Raw genomic sequence first — 19237 nt, 5'->3', positions numbered from 1 at the left:
AAGGAATCTTGATGGTAGATGACTCATGCTGTGTTCAATGTGGAATGTCATCTGTCACTCCTAATCCCGCCCCCCACCCACTCCAATCTGTCCCCTTTTACGATGCTTGGGGAGACAATTAGTATTTGGACGCTTCCGCCGCCTGGTCAACAGGAGCGAAAATGGGCTGTTGCGGAAATGTGCGCAGCCAAAGTGTGTTTGTCCACACGAATACATCATTAGGACAACTCCAGCAACTTGTTAGAAGGGACATATAAAATGTTCAAAGGTTAAAAGAATACTTGGAGAAAAATGTTAGATTTACTGTATTTTCTACAAAGTAACAGTGACTCGCCAAAAAGCCAAACTCGCCAGTTTGCTCTCGTGTGTGTGCGTGCGTATATATATATATAGTGCTGTCAAGCAATTAAATTTTTTTAACTCATTAATCACAAAATTTTACATAATTGATCGCGATTAATCGTATTTTTCAACTCAAAATATAATTTGGACCTCTCTGCCATTGGAAAGTGTGCGAATTATTTGGGATTTCTCCAATGAACCGTCGAACAACTTTTTAAAGTAAAACTACGTGAAAATCCGTCTATGACTCTCCTCTAAGTTTGGCTGCAAAGTGAGCAGAGGTCAGCTGCCACAGGAAGTAAATGGAAATGAGTTAACTGAGTTCATTTTTGTGTTATAAATTTTAAATTAATCTCCATAGTTAATGCTTTAACTTTGACAGCCCTAATATATATATTTAACATTTATTTACGCAATGCATCGTGTTATAATTTGCCATGATGACTCATGATGAATTGTTACCTCATACTCCAACTCTTCCGTCCTGTCAGCGTCGGCCGGAAGCGGCGAGAGGTAGTCGGTGCCTTCGTAGTAATCCTGTTCCATGGTGTGAAGGGAGTGACAGCTGTCAGGGGAGGCGGGGAAACACAAAGAAGCCGACGTAAGTTGCATCTTTTGGCTCATTTTCTTTCAAAGCCCTTCAACGGCTTGGGAGTGACAGCATTTCCTGCCGCCTTTGTCTCAGCTGCAATATGGCGAAGAAAGACGGCGTCGGGGGCTTTCACTGCGACTTGAGTGTGTGTGATAAAAGTAAAGCCGCCGGCTAACAAAAGCTCATTCCCGTGATTTTCCCGCTACTGACTGACAACCCGCCCGCCCCCTCGTACACAGTCATTGTGCAGCCTATTATCATGCCATCAATTACTGAGAGGCAGCATCGGGGCCACACAAAATAACCAAAAACGCCAAGCAGACTACACGCAAACAGACAATCGGGCTAACTTTGAGCATTGCGAAAACAATCAGCGTCAACAAGTGCTCAAATGTGTCGCTTTTGCTGCCCCCTAGGCTGCTATTCTGCATTACAACAACAGTAAAAGAGACCAGGAAGTGACATGTTAGTGCTCCTAATGTTGGCAACGTTCTTATTTCCTGCATTGTGGAGGGAAGAGAACCAAGATTTGTAAACCGTATGTTTTGGATGTATTATATAAGTCATCACCGTACATTATTCATCATTGTTAATAATATTATATTTCCCTCTTAGCTATATATTTGGGAGTCTTATTGAAACGGTTAATATGAGGTGGCAGTTGGTGCACAAATTGAATGTTCTGATTTTTTTAAGTGTAAAGATGTAATTTTAATGACCTTTTATAATTTTGTTTAAAACGTATACGTATTTCCTAGTTACGATAATGCATACCATATCTGCACATGTAGCAGTTGATTGGAACAAGACATATACATCGATATATCTATAAATAATATACACAAAGTTGAGGTTAGCATGCTAGCTTGGCCCTCAGCAAAAGTTTCAGTTCCTAATGTGGCCACTTTGCTAAATTAATTGCCCATTCGTGCTTGACAACATTTTGAAAGACAGCCGGTGGGGGAAAAAAAAAATCGATTTTTATTTTATTTTACAACTACATTCTGTACTGCCTAGCTACTGGTAAAAGTCTAAACAATGTGATTTTTTTTAATTTTTTATTATTAAACCCGTGTATAATACCACCATGGATTTGGGATTAAGAAAAAAAAAAAAGACCAAAAAAGTGTTAGAAGAATAAAGATTTTACAGTAATATAGGCAATTATTAACTTTTTGGGTGGCGGAGGGGCGTGAAATAGTCACTTTTTTTTTTTTTTTTCCGCTACTCGAATGGCGCGAGATCACCGCACGGGGTCCGCTTCAGCTGAACCATGACATCGTCTTATTACCGAGCACAAGGAACCAGACTAGCATTTGTCACAATGCCTCCACATTACAAACATAACGATCTCTGGCAGCAGCTGCATGGAACGTAATCACGCGTGACACAACATTTGTCATATCTATCAAATTGTTGCTATATTGAATTCTGCACCTGATCGCAGAGATGAAGAAGAAGAAAATGTGACTTTTATGGGGCGCATTGATTACATTTGGGCTCGGGGCGGCGGGCCGCGGGTTGCCCGCTCCAATTTGTTGCCCAGTTTTTTTTTTGTGTGGTTTATTTTTTATTTTTTTTACGAGCCCATTTGCTTTAATCACCTTGTAAACCTTCGATGAGTCTTAATGGGCCTTCTTGCTATAATTGCCAACAAGGTCCGGAGGGGGGATTTTGTATTTGTGCAATACATTCAAGTGTCAATAATTCTGTGATTCAGAGCAACTGTGGAGCAATGACTGTGGGGCAAATCATTAATAGTATCTGTGGAAAAAAAAAGTAAGAAAGGAAAAGTAAAGGACAAACAAAACAAAAAAAGTTCCTGTTGTTCCGTTCCCAGGAGAAGAAACCTACTTTTTAAAATATGCTAAACTTCTCCTGTTTGTTGCTTTGTGATGTTCCAAACACAAAATCAAAGTCACACCAAGGGAAATAATGACTCCTGTTTCTTTTGTTGTTGTTCAGGGAAAACCTCTTGCTGATACTCTTCTTGATTTGTATGTAAATATTTGCGTCATTAATTTTGGTGATAACACATCGCTACTTCTCTGTGATCTCTGGTGCTGGATGATAAAATGAGATTGTGATGTTCAAAAAGTCATACAATGTATTGCATCATAAGGAAAAAGTCAATTAGACACAAGTCTAAGCAAAATAATGTTTTTTCCTTGTGGGGTTTTTTTCTATTGTGCAAGATGTCTCGGTAATTTTTTCAATATTATAATATTGTGTCCTGTGGCAATAAAAACACAGAAGGTACTTTTTTCCGTTCTTAATTAATCAGCAGTAGAACAAAACACCGGATTCTGACTTTTTTTTTTTTTGTGGAAAGAAACGTATTAAGCAGAACAGTGACACTAACAGTTGTTGCTTTTTGACACCTCAAAATATAAAACAGGACTGAAACAGCTTTTTTGACAGGTCCAAATATATAACCAAAAACAAGACTGAAAAAGGTCTGTTAATATTTAACTTAATATTCATATTTGTTAATATGTTATACAGTATATGTTAATATTTATTTCTAAAATGCAACAAAAAAAAAAAAAAAACTGCCATGAGTGTCGCATACTCATAACGCATGGCACGTGTGTGGCTGTTTTACATGGCGTTCGCCATTCACTCCAGTGACGATTGCGACACACGCTTTCTACTAACTACCACATTTATTCTGTTTATACCATTCAAATACATACTCTGTTGGAGTGTCTGGTACCTAAACTACCCAATTTTTATCTTCTACTCAAAAGCTGAACTAAACTCAGGGCACTCACACGAGCCAAATGAAACCAGTCTTTCGGCGTCAAGTGGGTTACGTTTGAAATATGCTAACATGAGCGTGAGGCAACGTGAACCCACCTGTCGCTGAGCAAGAAGGGACAGACGTCAGGCACGGGAGGCGTCGTGGGCCGCAGCTTTGCCAGCGCCACGATGTGTTCGAAAGTGATGTCGGTCTGAGTGCACACATCCACCACATGGATTTCCTGAGGCGGGCCGTGGGGTCGGCCGCTGGGCGTCCGTCGGATGACTTGAACCACGACGGGGTCCTTGGCGGGGAGGAAGCTCTCCAACGTCTCCTCATGGCTGGATTTGGACAGCTCTCTGCCATTGACCTGAAGAGAAAAGGCATGTGAAAATCCAAAGAATTGTTATCAATGAGAACTGACAACTTGCACAATAACATGAAGAAAAGAAACTTCAGCTACATTTTTTTCATGGAAATGGGCGTGCCAACTCTGGTTTGCCGAGAAAGCAAAACAGCAACTTTATGGCCAGCAGATGGCCTCATTGGGTCTCTTTTGGATGAGCTCACCGTGAATCAAAACAACGCTACTATGCATGAACAGTTCTTTGGAAATTCGATCGTTTGATTGATCAAGGTGTTTGTCATGTTAAATCCATGACGAAGAAAAGATGGCGGAGCTTATTTACATTTACAAGTAGAAGCGATGACGTAATGTACACTTGGGTGGCACAATGCATGCACACACTACTAAATACTACTACTACTAAAAAGCGTGCAAATAGTTTGCAAAGTTTTCCATCAAAAGTACATTTTCATTGTTGTTTGTTGGTATTTTATAGAACAAAAGGACTGTTCAGATGTTTGTGGCGTCGCTTAAGAAAGATTACTGGCATAAAAGTCATCGTTGGGCATAAAATATATCTTTAAACAAAAAGATTTTTTTTTTTGTCTGGTCTAAAATAAGTGATTTGGATGAAAGTAACCGATTTTCTGCTGATTACTAAAAATGGAATAAGGTAGAAACCATTTTTTTTTTCCTGTGATGAAAGAATAGAGTCTAACCTTTCATTTGGTAGATCCTGTGTTTACGTAAAACAGTATTCTGTGAGCCTTGAAACCAAAGTCAGATTGCTCTAAATTGGCTGGCACTCAAGAGGTTCGCTTTTATAAAGTGGCTGGCATTGGATGAGTTAATTTGCTTCCTTGAGCATGATAGTTTAAAAAAAAAAAAAAAAAAAAAGAAAAAGGTAATGAGTTTTTTTAATTAGAAAGATAGCACCGAGTATTATTGTTAAATAGAAAGTCAGGAATTGAACAGTTTGTGCTTCGACTCAGTGGGCATTACGCTGTTCCTTCTGCGGTGTGTGCGACTTTGCCAGCTGGGAGCAATATAATGCAGGCAAACAACTACATCATGTACATGGAGATGAAAATTTCCCCACTGTGGGATCAATAAAGGCATTCTTATCTTATGGTCCTTCATAAAATGCAGATTTATTAGTCTTTTTTGGAGAGCATAATTGACGGTGATTATTGCTATCTTGCCTGCCTACAAAGGATGCTGCACCAGTGGTGCTCAAAAAGCATTTACTCAATAGTGATCACTTCTAGAAAATCCAAGGCTTGCGAAAAGCAGTTTGACGCTAAAACACTATCGAGACATTCAAAGCCGGCGCTCTTCAGTCCGTCTTTTTTAAATCCCTCATATCCCCATGAAAAGAGCGGCATTTTCCGGCAGACTGAAGACTATTTGCATTACAGCTGGCACGGGTAAAGAAAATCATCGCTTCATTTAGCTGCGGCAATTTCTCTGGAAGATACGCCCGCGTGTTGAGCGCCTCAAAGATGTGAAAGTGGAGATGATCATTTTAGGTGAACCGTAGAGATGCATAATCACACTTTATGTATTTTAATTAGGTCTGCTTGCGCTGCTCAACTAAAGTTAGGATAAAAGTCCATATAAAATGTTCATACTGTATTACAGGCTCCAGCTCCCCTCAGCAAGTGAGAATAAGAGGTATAGAAAATGGATGGATATTAACCAGATGTGTGTGTGTGTGTGTGTGTGTGTTGGGGGTTTGTATTTCTGAGCTTCAAAAAGGCTTCCTTCAAGGCTAAAAATCTGTTATATCCGAACTTGGTCAAATTCACATTACTCACCAATCTATATTGAACAGTCCCCGCCGTGCATGTGTTATTTTTCCAGATGGTTGACCAATCAAAAGTCTTGAAAATGGCTTGCTCTCTTTGACAATGCAAAATGGCTCAACAAACTTGCCGTTTCTGGGGCGGAAGTCAACCCAAACATATATTTTTTTCAAGAATATGTTCCCAGCAGGCGCACAAGTTGAAACACGGCATTCTGATTAATTTTGAGGTTGTGGAATAGAAGATAAGCAGCAAAAAATGCACTCGTTTTTAGACATCTCCGGGGGCGGCCATTTTGTCTTCTGTCGCCTGAAAATGACATCACAACTGCTCACGGCGACCAACCAGGGCTGAGCTGTTTTCTGAATCCGAGCGGTGACAACATTTAACCTACACAAATGCAGCGCTAACAGTATAATTACAGTAAATATTTGTATTGAATCCCTTCCAGGCAATTCATTCAAAACATTAATTCTGGCACCATTGCCGGAGTCCGCCATTTGGTGACCGCAGCATTTTGAAAACAAGCTAATAAGAAGAAATTTTAAAAAGCATGACTTCCTTAGCAGAATAATTACCTGGCTGTATAGTCAGTGAGTGATGCCCTGAAAACGACCCCCCCAGACAAATCATATGCAACTCCCTCAGCTCTCGTGCTCCGGCCGTGACCTTTATTTGTAGTGATGCGGCATTAATCACCTGAGCAGCAGATAAACTGGGTCAGCCACTCCAGCAATGTGGAGCAACAACATAGCAGCGTCTTTCATTAGTGCTACTTTTCCGCCTCTCAGCATTTATTAAGAATGCAATATGTACACGATGTGCTACGTTTTAAGCAAAATGAGGCTCTGTCACAATTAGCTGATACAGTACATGCCGCCCCCCCCGTGCCCCCACCCTGCTTACTGCTTGGCCTGGGGCCTAATCCTGGAATTTTGTGGGGGAGCCTGGCAACAAAGGAGCAGAAAAATGAGGCAGCCGATGTCGTATGACAGTCCAGCAGAAAAAATGATCTGGTTAGAAAAAAAAAAAAAAACTCCCGCCCCCCGCCCCAAGACCCCCATCCTCCCAGGACCGCCCTTGCTCGCCCCACATCCAAGCCGACATCAGGTGCTGCTTCTTCCACTTCTTTTTTTTTTTTTTTTAATCCTTTGTACTCTTGCGAGCCAGATGGAACAATAATCCTTAATCAACACCTGATTAATAAGTGGCCTTAAGTACTGCATGAGGCAGTCTGATGGTGGATGTCGATCGAGCTTACACACACACGCAGATTCTCTATAGGGTTGAAGTCTGTCATGGTATGACTTCCCTCGCTTTGAATTCATAGCAGCCCAAACTTCAATGGTATCTTTTGCAGTGTGGGTTGGTGCGTTGCCTTGCATGAGAATTATTTTACTGCAGAAGGCACAGTTCTTTTTATACCTTTTTTCAGGGCCGATACCGATACCGATTATTAGTAGTCAAGGAGGCCGATAACCGTTATTTGGAGCCGATATTTATTTTCAGTGTAAAGGAAAATATTGGCATCAAAACCTAAAGAAAAATGCACTCTTAACTTTGTTGTAGCGTCTTTAAGCATGTTTATTGAACAATGTTTCAGATTTGCATAATGGTGATTTAAAAAAAAAAAAATCATTAATACAAGAAATTTTTGACAGTATAAATTTCTGTTATAAAATTCTAGCAAAACGTTCAGGGAGCACCCAGGATTGTCAGCATGTCTTAAAAAGGATGAAGGAAAAATTAGCTCCATGTCGTTTTCTACAGTAAATATAAATTTCCACATTTCAAAATGACAGAAACGTTAAACTTTCACATACCTCTGTTTTGATTTCCACAGTTTTAAATTGATTTATTATCGGCCAGCAGAGTTTAAAAAAAATGCAGATGCCGATATTCGTCAAAAAGCCAAATACCGGTGCCGATCATCGGCCCGGCCGATAATCGGTCTATCCCTATTGAACACTATTGTGATTTCCATTCCTTTCATAAGGCATTGGATTATTTTGTATTTTTTCTGAACCTTCTCTTTCAATTATAAACCAAAATTTCTGTGTTTTTGTATCAGTAGAACAGGTAATTAGGCTCATCTGGGAAAGTAGTGAAGTAGTGAAGAGAAACGTTGAAAAAAGCGCACCGGATCAAACTAACTATTTATTTGTGAGCATCACAGTAGGCAAGTGAACCAAGCATTTATAAAACTTTTTTGGGGGGGTGGCTTAATTGAATGTTTATTTTTGGAAGATAGGAGCTAAGCCGTGCCACGAATAGCAAAAAAGGGGGAACAATCTATTCTGATGTTGTGATATGACGTCTGCTGAAAAATAAAAAGATCTTTTATTTTTTTAAAAATGCAACCCAAAAAAAAAAAAAAAAAAAAAAACATCTCAGTGGACCTTATTCACAGCCTGCATCAAAGGTTTAACTCTGTGTGTGTGTGTGAGTGTTTTGCGTATCCCTTTGGATTTTTTTGCAGTAGGACGGCAGTAAGCGAAAAATAAGAATATCCATCAGAAATAAATTACAGCCCAAATCTAATCTAATCTGTAGCACACAAGAGTAATGCAAGATAAATTTGAAGTGAAATTTGACTGATTTTGGCTTTATGCTATATTCAAACAACTAAGATCGGCAATTTTAAAACGATTTGGGTGGTGTCAACTACTCCCATGCGTGTTTTTGCTCTTCATTGTAGGGCACGATCCTGATTACTGTCCGACATAACCAACGCGTCTCATCCCCTTCTTACGTTCATAAATTCACACAGGCAATAACACAGCTGTTGTGTTGATCGAGTGCAGATGCTTAATGGCTTGAAGTATTCCACATGTGGAGTCAACTTATCCAATCGGTCCGGAACCAAACAATTATTCATGAGAAGGCATTTGGCAACACGGGCGAGCCAGCAGAGGATCAGGCGGCTGAATGGAGCAGCAAGACCAAAACGCATCTGCCGGCTGTTTGCACAGGAATATTCGGCAGCTGTAGCCCCGAGCGGGTTCTGCCCCCCCCCCCCCCTCCCTCCCACAAAAAAAAAAAAAAAAAAAAAGACAATTGGAAGCTACGCCAAGGCAAATGCAGGAGAGTAACTTTGGCTTAGTAGAGGAAATTCTTTTTCTGCAGACAAAGACTGTACTTTTGGCAAACATCACGTCACCTAAACATGTTTTTGTGGAAAGTTGCCGTTTTTTTTCTGGCTATGGTAGTCACTTTTGTGCTTTGTTTAGGATTTATCCTGCCGGTTTGCGTTGCATGCAGCTTCATACGATGCTTTGCCAGGCGCAGTCTGGAGCAAAGTAATCTGCCCGAATTTGACCATTTTTCCCACTTTCGATCAAAGTCGGAAAAAAGGCCGGATTATCGGATGTCTCACAAGGATTATCTTGAGTGATAACCCTGTGTTGTCGGGTGTTTTAAGAGTGATGATGAACCCGTTTGATTTTGATTCAACAAACATATCAAATCTGTTTTTCGCGGAAGCTGAAATTTTGGAACATTTTAAAGTAAATAAGGTCTCTAAACGATTGCCCATGAATCGATTAACACCTCGGATTGGGATGAGCCTTTGCCTCATTTCTGACGGACACGATGATGCTACTGTATTTTTCGAGGTGGCGCCTGATTGAATTTTCGAGAACCACTTACTTAAAAACATCGATCGACTGTAAATTTTAATATTTTATGAAGGGCGATTCTGATGATTCTTTACAGTCCATGACTTGCCATGGATGTGTGATGGCGTAACGGTACATTCACCTGACTCAAACGTAGGCAGCGTGGCTTCAGTTCCCACTCAGTGATGGTGTGAATATGAGCGTGAACAGTTTTCTGTCTTTGGCCTACAACTGCCTGGCCACCAGTCCAGGCCGCAGTCCTCCGTTCACTTGGAGTCAACTTGGTTTGGCTCTGCTCCAGATACTTGCAATCCTGAACAGGATAATCGGTAAAGAACATGGCCGGATGGGTGGACTTGCCGTGGATGTCACAGAGTGTGCGAGAGTAACTCCTTATCAGAGACTGAGGGCAGAATGCAGTGACAGAGGCAGTGAAATGGCACCCGTTCATCTCTCAAGATGTCAACACAAGCCACGCCGGACGTCGCCCAGGCCCTGTTCCCTTGTCAAGATGCGCCGACGCAGCCGTCAGCTTGCGAAGGATCACTGATGGAAGTGATTGATGGACTCATTCTGTGCGGCAGCCCCGGGCACAAGACTCAGCAGAGTCCATTAGCTTTTAACGCTTCCGAATTAACTGCATATATTACTTTACGGCTTTGAATACTAATTAATTGTTTTCAATTCCAAGGTGCAGGAGGGTGCAGACTAGTCCGCGACTGGAACGAATGTAACAAGGTTATCGTTACTCACAACCAAACAAGGCTACAGTGGAAATAGCATCCAGAGGTCCGTTTTTAGCCAACTAGCATGACCTTGGCTTTGCCTTTTAGTATCTTTACTCGCAATATATCCACATTACACTCAACACGCATCCCCCCAAGCTTCCGTGTGCCGGCACCTGCTGTGTGAGTGGCGGCCTGCCGAGTGCTAAGTGAACGCAGGCAGATGGAGGAAGTCTAACATGTAGGTCACCCGGCCTCACGAGTGTGGCGTTTACAAGCGGCGATTACACGCCAGCTCTTCCTCTTTTTAGGAGGAAGAGGAGGAAAATAAAAGGCCAACAAGACCCCTCGGTGTGGCGGTTCACTCAGCGGTGCCGAGGTCGCACATGAAGACAGGAAACGGGGAACAGCGACAGATGAAGAGGAGGCACAGCTAGCTAGCTGCTAACTGGCCAGTGATATGCTAACACGATGGATGATGGAATGAATGTAACTTTTTGTGTCAACAAGTGTATGTTGTGTTGTAAGTTTTCTGCTTTTCTTTTCACGTTTTACATGTTTGTTATCACTGCTCAATAGCAAATGCTTATCAGAGATGGCTTTGTGTGCCTAAACATATTTTTGATGCTGATTTGAAAAATGTCTTTTTTTTTCCTAGCGTAGCAGTTTATTTGTTAAGTTTGACCGATAAAACCTTGCTGATAACGGATTTTACCACGTGTTACAATTTACAATTACAATTTAATTTTCAGAAAAAAAATTAAAAAAACATTTGTTGCCCAGTGTAATTTTAAATGGTGTGTTCAGAATGTGTAAAAATGAACTGTGACAAACATATTTAGAGTACGTTAAACTTCCTAACTCAATTCACTCCATCGAATCAATAGTTACATATTTTCACGAAACAAAACTGTTGTAAAATATACGTAAATATAAAAACGTAATAGAGAAATTAAAGAAACAAACTGGTTTTATAAAATGTTATTTCGCCAAAAGTCATTCACACCCACGCAGCTGTATTCATGTGCTGACGTGTGCCTTTATGGGGTGTGGCCTAGTCCGTAACATCTTCAGCACAACGTGGTTAGTCCAGTGTGAGCGTTCCATGCTCCTTGTCGTCTTTTCGTTTGTGTTTTTTTTAATCTTGGGTAGGATTAAAATAAATTAAACTTCTTCCTACTCGTTTTCCGACAAACAGCTACATATTTGACTGTTTTGTCCTGTTCAAAAAACAGCTGGAAATGAATTGCCAGAATTTTTTCCCCACATCACTTAATGGCTCCTTGTCCTATAAATGTCTACCTAACTCTTCATAAATATCTCAAATGAGAGTAACTTTTATCACGGAGATGAACAAAATAACTATTGGTCCTAAAAATCAATTGCCTGACTCCAGCAACAAAACCAATGAATGGAAAATGCGCGGGCCCTTTTCCAGACAGTTTCTTTTGACTCATTCCAACACGGTTTCATTCAATAAATCTGCTTGGAAAAACAAAGTAATGCGAGTGGTAGGCTGTCACATGACAGCGAGTTGCATCCTACGAGCTTACCGCTCTGAGGTTGCAGATGGTTTTGTTTAGCCACGCTTCATTTGTTTCAATATTTGGTGGCTTTTCATTTGGGAAATGGCAGCATATAGATAAGAGCCAATGAGAGGATGCGGATAAAGTTGCACAAAAGCAAGAGGAGGGAGACGTTCATATGCCGTGCGCTTTGAAGCTCCCGGGAAACCCTCAATCGTCGTCCCGCTGCCACTCACGCGGCGGCGTCTACGCGGAAAATAAACAAGACGAATACTTTCGGGGACCCCAGCATAGCAAAAATAACCGTTCCCATTTGGCTTCGCTATCGTCTCTTGTTGTTTTTCCCCATCTGAGTCTGAGCGACAACGGAGCAGAGAAGAGTGGGAAAGGCACTGCTGAGCGTTCGCTCCCCCTGCTGCACATGAGGTCGGTTTCATCAAAAGAATCAGCCTGTTTTCAATTCCTTTCTTGAATGCCACACTCAAGTTGCATTCAAAAACACAATACGGTGATTGGCTGGCAAACAGTTGAGGGTGTAACCCGCCGATGATAAGTTTCAGCTCAGTGCTGATGACAATGGATGGATGGTCTAAATAAACCATTATCCATTATCGATACCGCTTATCCTCACAAGGGTCGCGAGGCGTGCCGGAGCCTATCCCAGCTGTCTTCGGGCAGTAGTCCGGGGGACACCCCGAATTGGTTGCCAGCCAATCGCAGGGCACACAAAGACAAACATTCGCACTCACAATCACACCTAGGGGCAATTTAGAGAGTCCAATCGACTTACCATGCATGTTTTTGGAATGTGGGAGGAAACCGGAGTACCCGGAGAAAACCCACGCAGGCACGGGGACAACATGCAAACTCCACACAGGGATGCCGGAGCCGCGATCAAACCCACGACCTCTGAACTGTGAGGCGGACGTGCGAGTTATGTCATTTGATATGTTTTTGTTTTTTTTATGCGTTGGGCCCTAAAAACCGTAAGCAGTTGAGGAGTGGTAATGAGCCAAACAACCAGCAGAGGGCAGCGGTGCTGCATTTTAGATCCCCTCTGTTTGCCAACTGTTTACAGTGTGGGCAGGGCAACGTCGCTGTCATGGCTGCCGCGCCGACAATTTGAAAAATACATTCGAACTGCGAAAATATAGTTATCTTTAACTTAGAGTACGGGTTATGCTAGCAGAAATATGAGCGTGTCCATGAATGAAAAAAGTACAACGATTTCTGGAATATGACGAGGATCACTAAATAGGTTATTTTGCAATCAACAGCCATTCCTAAATGTTGAACTAGCTGATTTTATAACATGAAACCATCGTTCAGACGTCAGAGGTGTTTCTAAAGCAATTTTTTTCTTCATAAAAAATGACTGCAATTAATGGAAGGTCCAAAAAGGACTCCAAATGGTCAAGTGTATTTGTGAATAAGCTACAAGGCTGATATGCTGTACAGTAGGATGTGGCTGTGGCTTTTTCATACTCTCCCTGCTTTGTTTCCTCTTCACACTCAAATGTCTCATTTTAATAATAGGTGTCAGGATGAAGCACGGGCCGCTCGCTCTTATGACTGCATAAATCACTCTTACACAGTCAGCGTTACTGTCGGAGAAGCGCTCCAGTGACATGAAACCGAGAGCGCCGGCCAACGCGCCGCCAGGGAACCCTGACAAACCCGCCGACATCTCTACACAAACCAATATATGGGTCCCACTTGAACCCCTCCAAGCACATAAAACACACTCCCACAGGGTGGCTGGGTTATTTTCACATTTAAAGGCTCTGCACAAGGCTGCTGCCACCGTTTTGGAACCAGCAGAAGATTTGATGAATTCTGCCAATTTTCTTCCCAGAGCACCAATCTCATGCACGGAGTGTGCTGCACCTTCAACGTGTATCACCTTTTTCTCCCCGGCCGCCTTCATGCCTTGCTTTTACTATCCAATCGCTTGGTGCAAGGATGGCTGTTGTAAAAGAGGACCATTTATTCTTCGTGCTAAATCTGCAGAGCAGCATGGTGATGGTTATGAAGTGATTGTAAACAACACTCACTTGTCCTGACTGGTCATCCCTCTTATGGTTCACCTGCGACTGCTTGGTTAGCTTTTTCCAATGCACAGGTCAGTATTATCAAACCTTAATCGAGTCATTATTTGAAAACATCTCACGTCACACCGTCAAAGAGATTTCACAAAATGTACAAAACGCCAAAACGTGGGTCAATTATGTACTTTCTGCCATCTGATGGAAGAGGTTTAAATTGTTCTGACTGTATGCATCGCTGGCATGGACGGATGAACAAAAATACATTATTTGTAGTTAATAGCTATCGGATTTTTCGGACCATGAGGCGCACTTAAAATCCTTCAATTCTCTCAAAAATCGACAGTGCGCCCTATAATGGGCCCGATGTATGGGTGAATGTCAGCTTTTCAGTTCGTCTCCATTATGGAGATTAAACAGTCCATTGATTCAACAAATTGTGCCAAAACGTGTCAAAATGTACGTTGTAGCCTTTGAACGATTTCCTTGTCGTGTCAAATGTTAACTAAGGTACTAAGAGAAAGTCAACGGCAACATTTTTTTTTTCAAGAATATGTTCTATCCAAGGCCCTAGTTGAAACAGGGCATTCTGATAAATATTGCGTTAGTGGAATAAGTGTTAATCCACTCGTTTTTAGCCATCTCTGGGGGCGGCCATTTTGTCTCCCGTCGACTTAAAATGACATCACAACTGCTCACAACGACCAATCACGGCTCAGATTCAGAAAACAGGTCAGCCATGATTGGTTGTTACCTGAGCAGTTGTGATGTCATTTTCGGTCGACAGAAGACAAAATGGCCGCCCCCAGAGATGGCTAAAAAAACGAGTGCATTTTGCTGCTTAACATATATTCCACAAACGCAATATTTATCAGAATGCTTTGTTTCAACTAGTGGGCCTGCTGAGAACATATTCTTGAAAAAAATATGTTTGGGTTGACTCCCGCTAGTATTGCCATTACTACCGTCACCCATTGTAACAGAATATGCCCTTTGCAGCCATTAAATTGGGACACGGCTACTGACTTCTTGTGAAGCAAGCACTTACACTTTATTTAATTTAACGGGTCCCAAATGGATGCGACACACGCAATCTTCATCCAATAGTATTTCACATTTTCACAAGCAGTCTTAATGTGATCCGTCCCCACAAGGATTTAAAAAAAAAAACTGTCTGGTGTGTCAGGTTAGATCACAGCAAGATCGGGAGTGGATACATTTACATGCAGATATTCATGACCACCCTCCAATCTTGTGCTTCTTCCTCGTCACAAACAGCTTATTGCTCAATGAAGGAGAATGGGCGGATTGGGAAATCTTATGGCGGGTATCAACTGGTGGGGGAGTGCCAAGTTAATAAGCTTGCTCAAGGTTAATGGCACAAGCAGAGTATATTTGTTGGAGAGATTTCGAGACGGTCATTTAATCTTTGCACTTTTAACCATAAAGATCTCCATCTTTAGAAAGAAATCAAATTAGGCCAAAAGTTTTGAATTACTGGTAATTGGTGATGGGCTAGCGGGTGCAGATGCGCATGTCAGCATTGTGAGGGCTAATGGTGCTAAAATAGTGAGAGCGAGGCGATGAGATGCAAAATTTCCTTGTTAATCCCGCTGTCTTTAAAAATTCCCACGAGGTTCCAAAATGCGAGCCAACACAGGTAGCAGATGGCAGATGAGTCGTGTCACCATCGTCCAGGGACGGTCCCCTCGCGGTGGTCTGGGAGACTTGGAAAATAGCATATGATCCCCTTTTATCGCTCTCTGCTCAAGATGGCAGATGAGGCAATTAAAAGTGGATGAGCACTATTTACACACTTCCAAACGCAATGGTGGGCATAACAAAGACAACTTCCCCCAGTCCTTCCAACGGGCTGTTTGTGGTGTGGTGGCAGGCGGGGGCACGTGCAGCTTTGACGGAAAGTAAATAATGAAGTGCAAATAATGAGTTACGGGAGGTCAGAGAGGACCCCCCGCAGCTGCCGAATGATCATTATCTGGAAGGGGGACGCAAAGTTGGAAATGCAAATAAGGCCCTGGAATGATGTTGTTTGGAATTATTGTAGTTGATCTGAATGGGATAAAATCGAGTCCAAGTCGATTAATCATCGTCATCGTTGACGTGATTTTTCAGCGCAGTATAGCGTTCGCAACCTTTCTTGCACTGCGAAAAGGTTTCAAAACATATTGCGACCGCCCGCCAAAAATACAAATTCAAAAAAAGATATTTGCCATATTTTGCGAGTGCCCGTGCTATTGGTCTCATTTTTGGTCGAATCCTTTCACACGCTTGTAGCATAGTACGGATGTATGTCATATTACCACATAGTACGCCACAAGCGTTGTGATATGAATAACGTTCTTTTACTCACACAGTTTTTGCCTGGACATTAATGGATCTAACATTTTGATTTGAAGATGGGGCTTGCCCTCGCTCCTTGACGCCAATCCGGCTGGTATGAATATTTCAAGGCTAGTGGCGATCAGAATAGCAGAAGCTAGCGCGAGGCTAACCGCTATTCTCAGCTACAACCATCTTATTTTCCTACTTTCAGATAGCACGCATTTGTATGAAGACTGCGTCGCCTTGTTGGCCGGACATTTCACTGTTCCACAGAGCAGCCTGGCGACAGCAGCAGACGGACGAGTTCAACATCCGCTGTAATTATCCGATTGGCAGAGGAGATCTGAACAACATGAGATTGCAATTAGTTGACTTCGACCATTAAAAGTTCAATGCAGAGTAGTTAAGTCGACTTGTCAAGTAATCAGTTCACCTACTAATTGTAGATACTTTGGGTAGTAACTGAGCCTCTTTGTGGTCTTATTGTTATTGCGTATCTGTACAAAAGTATGATAAAGTGTTCAGAAGAGATCCAATGAACCAATAAACTGATCAAGAACAAAAAGGTTCAATCTTGCCACCTTTTTCAGAGAATTTGAAGGACGTCTGAGCATTTGGAGTGGAGTTCTGACAAATATAATACTATTTCGTTTTTAATCATAGTAGGCACTTTAGGTTGTAACCGAACCTCTTTTAAGATGATATGCCATTGTTTATTTGGAAATTCTGTATATCATAACATACACATGAGACGAGGACCTACAAACAACTGACAACTGAACAAAATAACCTAATAAATAAAATTATGAGTTTGTTTTGTTGCCTATCCTCACCTATTTTACAGAATTGGAAGGACATCCGAGCAATTGGAGTAGAGTTCTGGCAAATACAATTCTCCACCAAGGTGAAGCCACACCCTGCCCACATTTATGGACAAAGAAAAAAAAAAAAATCAAAAATCAAAAGCTTTGTATTCATCACTTCCCATCTGTCTGCTATAACCATTTCAAATTTGGTACTGATCGAATCATGCCCTTGGGAGTAGTTTGTTATAGGACGGCCGCTGGAAATTGTCAAATTTATTTGAAAATGACTGCTTCAAATCAGTCTGGCGTCCTGGTTGTTTTCATGCAGCCGTTATTGGTTACATTTTTTTGTCACAGACAAAATATGGTTACTCGGAAGAACAACCCAATTTGCATATTACGGCTAGGCAGCCTCATGCAAGTACGGCAACCACAGAACAATGATGGGATAGTCATTTGCTCATTTAATTGGATGTCTTGAAGCTAATAACGTCTTTCATATGTCAGCTTTGCAGACTAATACACAGCGCGCAATTACTGCCTTCACAAAATGGTGACAACGGAAAGAAATTTTGGTTGGTGTCAGACTGTTACGTCTACATGGCCTAGGGGGGCAGAAAGATCCCGCGTGAAGTCGCACTTTGAAAAGGATTGCTGAACTACCAAATAAATCGAAACTTGCGGACTACTCAACACTCAGAATAGATACTGACAAATGTGAATTGTAGCCTTCGTGACTTCAGTGTCAAACAAAGACCCCAAAGACTACTTTATGATATCCCGGTAAGAATGATCACAAAGTGGCACAAAGTGGTTTTAAAGATCCAAACTTCCGCGGCAGTCACAAGGAGACATTGATGAAGCTTCTGTCCCAGATCTTTTCCTCGTAACAAGCTGTGGCACAATGCGCGATTAAAAGGAAGGACATTATCTTCCGAGAGTGATCACCGGTGTAATCAATCTGCCTCGAGGCGCCCTGTTGGGTCGCTCATGAAAAAAAAAAAAAAAAAAAAAAAAGTGCCTTGCGAGAGAAGAAGAGGTTGCCAGAGTGGATGTCGTCGTTTTTTTTCCCTCTCTCTCTCTCTCTCTCTCTCTTAATACGCCCCAATCTTACTCAGCCCTCGTCAGGTCGCGCAGTCAATAAACAAAGGGAAGCGAGAGGAAATTGTTGGCAATTCAGTGCTTCGTGCTGTGTCCTGATTACACAGTTGGAAGAGGGGATTCAGACATGATGAGTAGAATGAGAATGAGTTGAAGAGCCACGTTATTTATTAAATAAGTACAGAGTCGTGATTGCATCAAACTAGAAACGCATGAAGCCCTTTGATTGTGGAACTAGAGTCAACAATTTTGAAAAGTGTCGGCTTTTCGCTTTTTGGATTGATGAACCGTCTCGATGCTTGAGGGCATCTCAGTCGGAAAGCTGACAAGTTAAGCACTTGCATAAGAGCCAGAGAGCAAACCCGTTTGCAATACGCAAAACCATCTTTTTTTTTTTTTTTTTTTGCGATGACAGTCAGTGATCAAGCAGAGCGATGCTTTCTTACTCGTCGCAAACAGATCCGCTTTCATCACAGATCAGCAATATCCTTCTGGTCTGACTTCGACGAGGAACCAAAGTTGGTCGAATAGCGACGTGCGAGTGACGAGTAAATGTCGAGGCAGACATGCTGACCGTTGAAGGATTTTATTGGCCAGCGTAAAATCTGGCCAGCGCGTCTTGTCTGACAACGGTGGCCTTCTGATGATAGCAAACACCATCCGACACTGTTGAAAAATCTAATGAAACACCTGTCGAAACGCGTTTGCACCACCTGAAGCTTTGCGCAGCAAATGAGCTGTAACATTACCTGTCCCTTTGAGTCCACCTGGCGGATGCTTGTAATGTATGCAAAGAAAAAAAAAAATGAAACGAGTTCACGTTAAGATCGCCTGGAGGAGGGTTTACTTTCCGAAGAAGGAACGGTGAGAAGCATCGTAGTAAGAAGCCGATGCAGCTAAGCAGTGACTTTTTTGGGAGGCTTCCAAAGAATCTGTCACACATTTTATTGAAAAATAAAATGTCCTTGTTTTGATCCAGCGTTGTGCTAATCATAATGTGAGGTGAGTTCTTCCGTTCCTTTGGCGGGAGAAGAACCCGTTGGAACATAAAGACAATGTAGTCCATCAACAACATCGACATCCTAATTACACTAAATATCCTTTGTGAAAAACGCTTCCATGCCATGAATATACAAAGTACGAACAATCAAATAACGCAACGTACATATGCCGACAACAGCTTGCCGTCTTATTCCACTTGATCACTTACTCTTGCTGCGGCGCAAACTCATTCTTTCATTACCAT

The 19237-nt window shown here is 41.9% G+C and overlaps 1 protein-coding gene across 3 annotated transcripts in view; it reads right to left on the bottom strand.

Moving 5' to 3' along the window:
• The window catches only part of LOC147149069 (PDZ domain-containing RING finger protein 4), a 126209-nt gene that overhangs the window by 14956 nt on the left and 92016 nt on the right, over positions 1-19237 (bottom strand). For all 3 annotated transcript variants that reach the window (XM_086029393.1, XM_086029394.1, XM_086029396.1), the window contains 2 exons: positions 3794-4047; positions 805-907 (listed from right to left, as the gene is read on the bottom strand). In XM_086029393.1, coding sequence (XP_085885519.1) covers positions 805-907; positions 3794-4047 — 357 coding nt within the window. The remainder of the gene's footprint in view (positions 1-804; positions 908-3793; positions 4048-19237) is intronic.

This window comes from Filicampus tigris, chromosome 4 (genome assembly GCF_054856515.1).
Source record: "Filicampus tigris isolate MCC_2025a chromosome 4, RoL_Ftig_1.0, whole genome shotgun sequence".
Taxonomy (NCBI): Eukaryota; Metazoa; Chordata; class Actinopteri; order Syngnathiformes; family Syngnathidae; genus Filicampus; species Filicampus tigris.
Note: the sequence above shows the minus strand (reverse complement) of the source record. Positions and strands in the feature narration are given on the sequence as shown.